Source organism: Pimephales promelas, chromosome 22 (assembly GCF_988280905.1).
Source record: "Pimephales promelas chromosome 22, fPimPro1.hap1.1, whole genome shotgun sequence".
Classification (NCBI taxonomy): Eukaryota; Metazoa; Chordata; class Actinopteri; order Cypriniformes; family Leuciscidae; genus Pimephales; species Pimephales promelas.
In genome coordinates, this window is record NC_142790.1 from 26,948,952 (window position 1) to 26,961,529 (window position 12,578).

A 12,578-nucleotide genomic window follows, 5' to 3' on the forward strand; every position below is an offset into this window, starting at 1 on the left:
GCTGTTAGTTAGTCTAATAACATTTAACAATTAGCCAACAGGGAAAGTTGTTTTGCTCAGGCAATTAAGATGACAAAGCGTTTTCTGTGGAAGAACGTTCACCGTAAGACCAGGAGCGTGTATTAAAGAAAATAGAGTCAATTATGATTTCATTGTTGGCTTTGTAGAGTGAGAGGATCTAAGAGGTTATTCGAGTCCATAGATGGAGAAAGTGCAGAAGAGGAGCGGAGAACTAGCAGGAGAGATTCGAGCCACAATAGAGCGAATTAATTAGTGATGCTATCATACCTTCATCAGTCCATGAGGACATTAGAAACACACAGAGAACGGAAAGAGAGAGGGAGAGAGAGACTGACAGCCGGATGTTTCAGGAAGTAATCAGGTGGCAGGAGTGTGTGTGTGAACATGTATTATGGTGGGACCTGAAAGTATGATCATTCACATACCGTTTGACTTCTATATTTTGACATACTTCTTAATGAAAATGAATATTCAAAAGAAAAAAATAGTTTTTGAACTAGAAAATATTGAAAAAGTTGGACTTTAAGATGCAATTCTATTTCTAAATATTTTGATTTAATAATAATAATGATTAATGATACCAATAATAATAGTAATAATAATAATAACTAGTCCTGTCAAATCGATTAATCGTGATTAATCGCGTCTAACATAAAAGTTTGAAAATATATAATATTATAATGTGTACATATAGATATATATATATATATATATACACACATGTATATATATATATATATATATATATATATATAAAGAGAGAGAGAGAGAGAGAGAGAGAGAGAGAGAGAGAGAGAGATACATACATACAGTATATATTTATTATCTTTTATGGTAAATGCGATTAATGGCTTTGGCTATTAATGGCTATTATTTTGAGAGGTTTTTGAATTTTTTTAATCTAGAATAATATGCACTGATGAATTTTGCACATAAAGTCAGGAATGTGTTTTACAAAAGTAAAGTGGAAAGTCACATTTACATACCATTTTAATTTGATCATTACTTTATTATATATATATATAAATATAAAACTTATTATTATTATTATTTCTTTTTTTAAATAGTTTTAATCAGTTCCAAAGTCATTTTATTTTATGCTTTGCATTCATTTTTATTTTAATAACAATAATAATTCTTGGTCATCTTTTTAGTTTTACACCTTTTTTGTTTTCTTCATGTAGAATAGCTTGCACCTGGAATGTGTTTTATGAAAGTAAATAGGGACGATTTTGATTTCACATTGAATTTAATGTATGCTAAATTGTGGGGATGTTGTAGAGGTCTGTGTCGTCATAGCAACGGTGTAGGTGGTTGTATGACATGCAAGTATAGAAGCAGGTGTGGCCTGCCGCAGTGTCTGTGTGTGTGTCTGAGAGAGAAACAGAGACACACACACACACACACACACACACACACACACACAGAGAGAGAGAGAGAGAATGATGTCTGTGTGGGTATGTTTGCAAACCTAAAGACATAAACCATGAGAGACAGGAATGTGACGAGAGGAAGGTGGGCTTGCTTGTGTTGGTCAGGGTGGGTCTTCATCTCATTTCTGAGCTACAGTTACTGTAACTAAAAGCCTTCTGCTGCTGTATATGTGTTCTGACGTGTGAATTAGTGTATTAAAAAGTGGCTTCTGGCATTTGCGTTATGCTCTGATGCACACACTTCTGCTGGTCTTAGCGATTAGCTAAATAGTATCTCAGAACGTAGTGACCTAGACAGCATTTTAGGACATTTAAATCGAACAATTGAACTTGTCTGGGCAGAAATGTTTTGTAGGCACGTAATTATGTTTTGAGATGCCACCAGTAAGAGATGTTAAAGGGGTGGTATAATGCCCTTTTCACAAGATTTTCACCAGATTGTGTATGTGAAGTTTTAGCCTCACAGATATTTTTATATAGCATGTTAAAGTTGTCACTTTTTAAGGGTTAGCAAAAATGCACCGTTTTGTGTCTGGTCCTTTAAATGCAAATGAGCTGCAGCTCCCGACACAGTGGGCGGAGCTTCAAGATTGTGCGTGTTAGCAGCTCATTACCTCACGCAGACACACCTATGAGACACACGCTAAAATATCAGAAACTGTTCTGCCTTTTATGTTTAAACCGGAGTCAGACAAAGATGGAGAGACTAAGAGGAAGTGACGACATGTAGAATGCAACAGGACGTCTCTGAATGGTCAGTTGATGAATTTATGTTGCTGATGTGGAGTTATCTTCAATTAGCATATTCTGTCAGGATAACTTTATAAATCGCACAGTTTGAGCTGCTCGACTACAACAACTCTTCCTCTTTTCAACATGGACTGTGTGTTCCCGAGGGCGGGAACAGCATCATTAAAAGTCTTCATTGTCACATGATCCTTCAGAAATAATTTTAATATTCTTATTATTATCACTTGAACACATTATTGCTGCTTAACACGTTTGTAGAAACTGGTAGTTTTTTTTTTTTTTCAGGAATCTTTGATGAATAGAAAGATTTTATCTTTTGTAACATTATACATGACTGTCAGTTTTGATCAATTTAAAGCATTCTTTACTCCAAACTTATACATTCTAGTGTGTGTGTGTGTGTGTTTAAATTAATGTAAGTTCAGTTGATGCCTTAAATTTTTAAGTACAATCAACTTGTTTGGATGTTTAATTCATGTCAACTTAAATGACATTAAACTGACTTAAAATTGCTTATTTTGATGAGTTAAAGCAATGTAAAAACACATGTCATAAATTATTGATCAGTATAACTCATTACTCTTTCCCTTCTCTGTCCCTCTTTAATTCTTTTAGCAACCACATTACTGGAGTTTCAAGGTAAGATGTCCCTCTCCACATGCATGTGTATCCGTGTTTCTGCATGTACGTCTGTCAAGGAAAAATTCAGATGCAAAGCATCACAATATATGCGCACAGTGCACTAAAACTAAACGATGCATGACACAAAATGCCACTGAATGAATGAAATATATGAATACTTCAGCTGGTCCATCATTCCTCACTGGGAGTAACATTTAGCTTTAAAGCGTGCACACGATGGTTCCCCAATCAGTGCATACTGCGATAAGACAGCAGCTCTTTTGATTGTGGAAACCGTATGGCAAATGATTTATTTATAGACTCTATGCATTTCCTGGAAATCCACCGTCAAGACAAACTCCTCCACAAGGCCTCCACTGGAAATGCAACCTATGACACCGGAGTCATTGGGGACTTGTGCAGGTCTTCAAGATGTGAGAAGTGAAAGACGCTTTTTATCTCCTATCTTTGGCATTGAAACACAGCTGGAACTCCTCCAAACCTGAGATCATTTTAAGGCAACGGGTTTACTAAAAGCGAACTGAGCACTTTTTTACAGTGTGTGTACATGTATATTTTTTGTATACACATTTCCATTATTGAATGAGGTTTCAGTTCTGTATATTAAATCAAGTCCCTACAGCTCTGACACACTGCACACAACTACAGTGCCTAAGATGTCAGTCCTGGATTAACATTTTCCTCCATGATCAATCGATCAGCAGCCTTTGACTGAGGTGAACAATTTTGCATCCGTATGACAGCTGGATCAATATAACAAGGACTGAGTTCCTCGACTTCCCACCAGATGCTGTCTGTAAATCTCAGTTTGTGGGAAAAGTCAAGACGTGAACCTCAGTGAACCTCGGTTTTCTGTCTGTCGGCTACTTTGTTGTGTGTCTGGTGTGGGATCGTGCGGAGGTTAGTTGTCAGGAGCGAGAAAGCTTCATATCATACTCTTATTTAAGCCATAAATGTATCAAAATATGATCGAATCGGTCTATTATTTGATATTTTACAGGATCAAACACTCCCTTTTTGTTGTCAAGTCAATAGCAAACCTCCCTCTCCGTCTCCGGCCACATAAACACACAGCCGGACTTCTCAATCAATGAGCGCTGTCATGTTGATGCTGTCATGCTAATTAATGTGTTTATTAAAGGGAAATGAGGTTAATTCACACTTATTGTGAAGCTATTAACCTGTTGCCCATAGGGATAGATGAGGAGGGAATCAATGATGCTGAGACTTTTGCATGGTGCAGTCTCACCAGAATCATGTCTTAAACCATATATCGCCACACTGGTACGTTTATTAGGTTTGTAAATAGATGTTGGGAACACATTCCTGATTACATCTCTCAGAAGAATGGCATTTCAGGACCGTTAACACGTGGAATTTGGCATGGAGCGGCACAGCTGCAAACATCTGTCCTGTCAGTCAAGATTTCACACATTCTGATTGGGCAGAATACTGATAGCCAATCAGAGGCGCAGGAAGAGTGTGGCCAAGAAGGTTTCTTACGACTGAAAACTTTCACTGTTATGTCCAGCCACATCTCTGACCTCCACGTGTGCTTTACTGAGATTTAGAAAGCAGATATTGGTGTGAGTAGAAACATTTCCTCTTGAAAATGTGTGTGTTTGCAGTTGTCCGTCTGTTAAACTGTTTGACAATTAGTTTGAATTATATTATTTCAATTTTAGCTCTAGTTTTATGTTTATAATTTGTAAATTGAAATATATTTTTTTTATTTTAAATGTTTTCAAATGGATATTTTAAATGGATTTTTTTTTGTTTCAATACGTACACTGCTGTTCAAAAATTTGGGGGTCACTTTTCTTTCTTTCTTTTTTTTTTAAAGAAATTAATAATTTTATTCAGCGAGGGTGCATTAAATTAATCAAAAGTGGCTGTAAAGACATTTATAGTGTACACAATTTTAAATACATGCTGTTTTCTAAAGAATTTTCAGCAAATCGGCATATTATAATGATTTCTGAAGGATCATGTGACACTGAAGACTGGATTAATGATGCTGAAAATTCTTAAAATATCTTAATATCAATTTGATATTTGATATTTTGATATTTTTCAATTTGATATTTCATTGATATCAAGAAATATCTTAATATCAATGTTGTAATTTATTGTTTCTTGAGCAGCAAATCGGCATATTATAATGATTTCTGAAGGATCATGTGACACTGAAGACTGGATTAATGATGCTGAAAATTCTTAAAATATCTTAATATCAATTTGATATCAAGATTTGATATTTTGATATTTCAATTTGATATTTCATTAATATCAAGAAATATCTTAATATCAATCTTGAAATTTATTGTTTCTTGAGCAGCAAATCGGCATATTATAATGATTTCTGAAGGATCATGTGACACTGATGACTGGATTAATGATGCTGAAAATTCAGCTTTGACCACAGGATATAAATAACATTTTAAAATATATTCAAATAGAAAACAGCTATTTTAAAATGTAATAATATTCCACAATATTATTACTATATGTTTGATCAAATAAATGCAGCCTTTGTTGAGCATAAGAGACTTATGTAAATAATACAACAGTGTAAATCTATATGAATCTGAGTGAACATCTATGAATTTGAGTTGTTTTCATATTTGGTTTGTGTGCTTTTGGTTCAGTGACAGCATCAGTCGAGCCGACATGATCATGTCATCAGCATGATTTAAGAATGATTTTGCCTGTATGGGTTTTCTTTCACTGCACGACTCCACACAGGCACACACACATCCTAATTTTCCCTAGATGGGCTTTTGCCTTCCCAACACAGGTAACCTATCATTACCCTCACTGTTCCTCCCTCTCCTGCAGGCCAGGACTCCACGGGGCCCGGCGGGGCTCCAGCAACAGTCGCTGGGCGAGCAAGCAGGAGGGCGACTCTGTTACGCGTCTGCGGAGAGTTTGGAAAGCATGGCCGACGCTGAGCTTCCGCTGGGCTTCAGTCGCTCCAACATCCTCAGGCAGAGTCTTCCACTGGCTCGATCGCCCAGCCAAGCCAAACTGAGAGCACCAGGTATGATGCAGTCAGTGCCACATGCACACTTTTATAGCATTTAAAGGGATACTTCACCTCTGGAAAGATGAATGTGCATTTAAAATGGGTCAGTTATGTAGAAGAAATGTGAAATTATTTTTGAGTTTGGAGCTTTCTAGACTGAGAAAAGCCATAAAATGTATTTTTGGCTTATGTGGATGAAAGACAACTCCCAGAATGCCCTAGGAGGCCACGCCTACCGGTAACAGAGCGCAGTAGTTAAACAACAAGTCTACAATTTAAAATAGCTGTTTTCTATTTTAATATAAGTCAGTCTTTAGTGTCACATGATCCTTCAGAAACATTTCTGATTATCATCAATGTTGAAAACAGTTGTGATGCTTATTTTTTTATGGAAACTGTAACATTATAAATGATGTAAACCTGATCAATGTCTTTACTGTAAATTTATTTAATCTTTGCTGTATAAAAGTATTAATTCATTTAAAAAAAATTACAAATGATGATAGTTTTTCTTAAAATTGAAATGCATAAATCTTAAACAGACTGAAATATTGGTAAAAATATAGCGCATGGTGCCATAGCAATATCAGTGTCGTGGGTTTGATTATCAGGGAATGCATAAACTGTAATTTGAATGCAATGAAAAAAGCCATTTTTGCTGTTTATGTTCTGGCTGGATTGAAGAGGGAGTTTAATTAACTGTCACCGTCCCACAGGTGGGACGTTTGCCACTATATTTTTAAAACAATAATATCTTAGTAAATACCTTAAATAATATTGACAAACTATATATCATTTGAAAGCTTACAATCTCTAGTTTCCATATTTGGTGACTGATTTTCAAAATATATTACAGAGGAGCCATAATTTATCAATATAAAACAAGAATATTTTCATACTCATAAGGCGTGTTCAGACCTTTGTTTTAAAATAGCAGTAAACATGAAAAATCATGAAAAAATGGTAGATACCTCAGTTTGTTTTCATGCCAAAAGTTTAAAAGATAGAATCCATTCAATTATTTTGGAAAAAAAAGGTCTGAAAAGTTTAAAATATCAAGAAAAAAAATAATAAATTCACCATTTGTGACGTGGCAGCTAGCTATGACTTACATGCGTGTTCTTTGTATGTGTTTCTTAGAGGTTCAATTCATATAAAAATCTGCCAAACTTCCCATGCTACTCCTGAATAGGATCTCTACTTCAGAAATTGTATGAAAATTGTGAAAATAATGGTTCATATCACTCCAAACACGAATGGAAATGCAGGCGCCCTTATATGGGCAGTAATGGAGTCTGATTGTGCCCTAGTGAAAAAGTTTGGTACTGCGCTCAAACAAAATCTTACTGAAAGCTCATTTTTTGAGATATCAACCTAAAATTTGAAACACAACTTGTTCAGATTTTTGGCTTTGATCTTTCTGCCATTTTAGAGTAGCCCAGGTTTTGAAAATATATATTTTATGTAAAATATGAATAATTAATATTTTTACATTGTACATTTCCATAAACTCAAACTTCTATAACTTTTTTTATGTTTCACTTTATTAATTTATTTCACTTCTACAAAAATCTGCCAAATGTCTTCTTTAAAACAAGACCAGTCATATGTCTATATTCCAAAGCATTCATGAATTACAACCATTTAAGTTCGAAATGTGCATTTTCATGTCTATTCAAAAAAGGGGGGGTGACAGTTAACAGGTTATACACTCTTAGCAGTTATGCAACTATCCAGCCTGAGTCTGACAAAATCAATTACATTCAGTTAGTTTGACTAATATGACTGGACGAGTGGCATTCAATATTTTGTGTAGCAGAGCGTTTCACTCTTGTATCACTGCAGTTGTCTATTGTTTGTAACAGAGACTTGCAGTTATGTGATAGTGTTCATCACCGCTGTCCATATTGTTTTTTAAATGTCAGTTAGTCAATATTAAAGTCGGCATCAAACGGAAGTTGTGATGTGACGTATATCCAAGTGAAACGGCTTCTGGAACAAGAACAAATGTAAAAAAAAAACATGAAAAGAAACAAAGCAGTGACAAACTTAAGTTAAACAAAAATGTGAAAATGTTTACATATAGATACACATTTTGCAGCTTTCTTATTTTTCAAACCCAGTATTGTTTTTAGGTATTGTTGAATTTCTGCTCTTAAAATTAAAGCTTGTTTCCTCCAAATTTACATTTATGGATACTAAATTTAGCTAACAGAAGAAGAAGATTAATTAGGTAGTATTCCTTACGATAATTGTAATTCTTGAAATTAAAAAAAAAAAACAAGAACAAATGTAGGGCGGGACTTGTCAACGGGGAATTGATTGGATGGTTGTGGTTTGCTATTGGTCAATGTCATGTGAGTGACAGGTTGCCCCGCCCTCACACCAGTAAACACACCATCAGAAAAGAAAAGAGATGTCGCTGCAAGAGAGAAGGGAAGTTATTTTAATTCAAGATTACAAGGCACGTGAACAAAACAGATAAATCACTTGTTTATTAAAGCAACATAGACTCACAGTTGTGCTGTTGTACGGAATATAAAATTTAAGCTTAATCGATTTTTTTTTTTCCTGTCTTTTTTCTAGCGGTGTTGTTTTTGCAGTTTGGTGACGAGACGCGGCGGGTGCACATCACTCACGAGCTGACGAGCATGGAGACGCTTCACGCGCTCATCGTGCACATGTTCCCTCAGAAACTGACGATGGGCGCGTTGCGTTCGCCCGGCACGGCTCTCCTCATCAAGGACGAGGCGCGCAACATCTTCTACGAGCTGGAGGACCCTCGTGACATTCACGACCGCTGCCTCATCAAGATCTACTGCAGAGAAGCTCCGATACGAGACACACACTACAACGCACCGCACGCACAGCACGCAGCCCACCCCGTACACCACGCACACATCGCCAACGGAGACCTGCGGGTGAGTGTGTGGGACACAGCGGTTAGGAACAAACATTTCATCATTTATTTGATGTCAAAAATGTAGGTAGCTAATAACAAAAACATAACTATATTTTTCAAAAGATTAAATAATTATTCATAAATTAATGAATATAAATTAATTAATTTTCACCTTAAATTATATAGTAATTCATACATTATTTACATGAAACTTAATTTTACTGTAAAAGCGCATGTATTTTTATTTTAGAAGGACATTTTCTTCATAAATTGTTATTTATACTAAGGTAATTCATGCTTTTTACCTTAAAACACAAAATGTTATATATGCATACCATTAAAACTTGATAGTACTATTCAAGATTGGGGTCATTAAAAAAAATGGAAAGAAATTAAGACTTTTGTTCAGCTAGAAATTATTAAATTGATTTAAAAAAATGTGACTAGATTTCTATTTTCAATAAATGCTGTTCGTTTGAACTCTATTCATCAAAAATATCACGCTTTCCACAAACATATTGAGTGGCACACCTGTTTTCAACATTGATACTGATAATAAATGTTTCTTGAGCAGCAAATCAGCCTATTAGAATGATTTGTGAAAGATCATGTGACCCTGAAGACTGGAGTAATGAGGCTGAAAATTCCGCTTTGATCACAGGAATACATTTTTAAATATATTCAAATAGAAAATATTTTTTTAACAATGCCTTGTTGAGCATAAGAGACTTCTTTCACAAACATTTTTACATCGTTTTCACAGTATAGTGATGATGAAGAAGAATCTATTGTGTGTGTGTGTGTGTGTATGACAGAGAAAACATGCAGTAGCATGGAATTTATCTTGTCATATGTCATATGCATTTACTTCCTCCTGTCTTCCCCTTTTCCATTCTGTCTCTCTCTCCAGAGAGAACTGGTGTACACCTCGAGGGAGTCGTCTCCCACGCGTCGTTTAAACACACTCCCGTCTTCCTCTTCTCCCTCTGGTTCCCCGTCGCGCTCCCAATCCCGTCTTTCTTACACCGGTGGGCGTCCGTCCTCTTACGCGGGTCCCCATCAGTCGCCACAGCTCCACCCCTATCAACACCAACACCACACCCACCAAGGAGGCCACGCCCCCCAGCAGGCCCACCCTGCATTTTGCTCCTCCCCAAGTGCAATTCTGGAACGACGTGATGTGAAACCGGATGAGGAAATGACATCGTCATCGAAGAGCGTGGTGTTGCTAAAAAACGAAGCGATATACGCAGACCCGTACACGCTGGTCCAGGATCCTCGGCTCAGCGTGGCCTCACAGCAAGCTTTGGCTTACCGCCGTGGATCCGTACGCTCAATTGCTGGATACCCTGCCGCGGCATTACAGTGTGAGCTCGAGGGCGCCCTCTACAGGGCCGGTGGTCCCATATACGCAGATCCGTATGCCACCATGGGTTTCCGCACCCTACCTCCAGCCTCGCCTCAAAAACTGTCTGACGGCAGGGATCCGTACGGGAGTCACCCAGGACGAGGGTCCCCTGGGAGGCACGGGTTTCGGAAAGATGGCACTGTGTACATAGAGAGCCCCAAGAATCGTCCTGGAGGACCACCTCTGGAGCAGATATGTATGCTTGGGGGCCCCGGAGGAGACGGGGGGCCGATGCCAGTGTACGGTTCAACATTATCTGGAAACGAAGAAACCAGGTAAGAGTCAATTCTACTCTCCTGAAACATCCAAAAATAGCTGGCAAACTAGTCATGCAACTTTAACGGGACAGCAAAATTCACTTTTACATGATGTATGAACATAAATGTGTGTCGGCAGTGTGTGGACACAACCACCCTATAATGGTAAATATTAGAGCCAGACCGATAAAGGATTTTGAAGGCCGATACCGATACAAATATTTGTTGGTTTTAAAATCCAATATTCCGATATATCGGCCGATATATATATTTTTTTTCTGAAACGCGCAACAAAACATTAACAGATTTCCCTAACATTAGTTATTTGTAGTTATTAATGAGTTTTAACTAAAATAATATGATAACGCCTTTTAAAAAGAAACTTGTTCTTTTATGGTCACAACAGAACAGACTGATGATAGTGGCATTTGCTAGCTTTGTGGTTAGCTAGTCTATGATGAGCCATAATTTAGCAATGGATAACGTCATACTGCAAATTGTAAAATATACGGCTTATTTAACAGCAGCAAAACTGGACATGATATTTTGTCATGCTTATTTGAGTTAAGAGAGCTGATGGGGATGTTCTTTTAATTGTTATTCAAGCAATGTATGTCTCGTAATCAACTCAACGTGTGTTGCCAACAGGGACGGTGTAGAGTGCCCTCTGGTGGACAAACTATACAACTCCAACACTTATGACATGGTTCAAGCGTGTTTCGTCCATTTTTATTTTATTTTTTAAATATTAATTTATTGGCCATTGTAACTGCCGATACCGATAGTTTGGAAAATGCCTAATATCGGCCGATAATATCGGCCAGCCGATATATCGGTCTTGCTCTATACACCCACTCGTTTTATTTAATAGGGTTTTCTGGGAATGTACACTCTAAAAAATGCTGGGTTGTTTTAACCCAAATTTGGGTCAAATATGGACGAACCCAGCCGTTGGGTTACATTTTTAAATGACATTTTTAACCCAATGGCTGGGTTCGTCCATATTGGGTTAAAACAACCCGGCATTTTTTAGAGAGTAAACAGTTTTGCAAAGTTTTGTGAGCAAATGCAACAAAACTTCCCATTTCTCTCTCTTTTTTCCCCCATTACCATGTCCCTTTAGGGCTCCATATTTCAGCATGGTTTGCTTTAACTTTAATTTTTACCAATTTTGTATGTGCATAATGGTATTTGATATTTGTAGAGATCGTATGGAGGCCATGGAGAAGCAGATAGCCAGTCTAACCGGACTGGTTCAGAGTGTTTTGACCCGTGGACCAGACAGCCCGTAAGAAATCCGATCTTCAGTTCAATAATACCATTGAATATCACTATCAAACCTGAAACTTTTGAATGATGGTCAAAGCAGTCAACACTCATTTTAATGTGCATGTAATGAGCATGTAAATGGTGTGTGTGTGCGCTCCATGAAGATGTGTTTATTATGTTTGTCTTGCAGTGAGAAGGCAGAAACAGCAAGCGACTGCTCTGCACCAGAGAGTGAGTACTATACTGTTTGAATGTGTGTGAATATGGCTTTGTGGCAAACTCTCTTACAATAGTGTAAAAATCCTAAGATGATCCAGAAGATAGAAACATCTATTCTGACAGATACATAATGTAAATAAATAATGAATCTGTGTTGTCGTCGCCTGTAGTTTTCCTCTTCTTAGTGCATGATTTACACAATACCACACTAACAAACGCCATCAAAATGAAAACAATGACACATAAGCCTATCTTATTAATGCATGAGCACTGTTCAGTTTATAATAGTTTATTAATAAATAAATCTTATTGACATCAGTAGGTGACTGCAATGTCTCAACAAGGCTTGAACTGTTTGTGCTTTAGAATAGCTGCTACTAAACTAATTATGTTCGCAAGAACATTTAAGTGATGCGGAATAGGCGTATCAATTAACAGGTCATTAAATGAGTGAATCATGCATGATGTTAATAAGGCACAACTGTGCGAGGCACTGAAGAATGCTTATCTAAACGATAGAAGCGGGCAGGCCTAGTCCTCGAGGACCGCAGTATGATCAGTAATGATGCTCGTTTGGATTGGTTTACATTAGCTAATGATTATTTGTGTTCATGCCAGTAGTCCATGACTTCATGAGTTCATGATTTGAGTG

At 37.0% G+C, this 12,578-nt stretch overlaps 1 protein-coding gene across 7 annotated transcripts in view; it reads left to right on the plus strand.

Moving 5' to 3' along the window:
* The window catches only part of srcin1b (SRC kinase signaling inhibitor 1b), a 52,967-nt gene that overhangs the window by 16,931 nt on the left and 23,458 nt on the right, over nt 1-12,578 (plus strand). For all 7 annotated transcript variants that reach the window (XR_016149239.1, XR_016149241.1, XM_089125700.1 and 4 more), the window contains 6 exons: nt 2,820-2,843; nt 5,685-5,886; nt 8,458-8,792; nt 9,684-10,456; nt 11,643-11,726; nt 11,898-11,938. Coding sequence is in view for 5 of the 7 variants with exons in the window: in XM_089125700.1 (XP_088981826.1) it covers nt 2,820-2,843; nt 5,685-5,886; nt 8,458-8,792; nt 9,684-10,456; nt 11,643-11,726; nt 11,898-11,938 (1,459 nt within the window). In the remaining 2 variants the exon portion in view is untranslated. The remainder of the gene's footprint in view (nt 1-2,819; nt 2,844-5,684; nt 5,887-8,457; nt 8,793-9,683; nt 10,457-11,642; nt 11,727-11,897; nt 11,939-12,578) is intronic.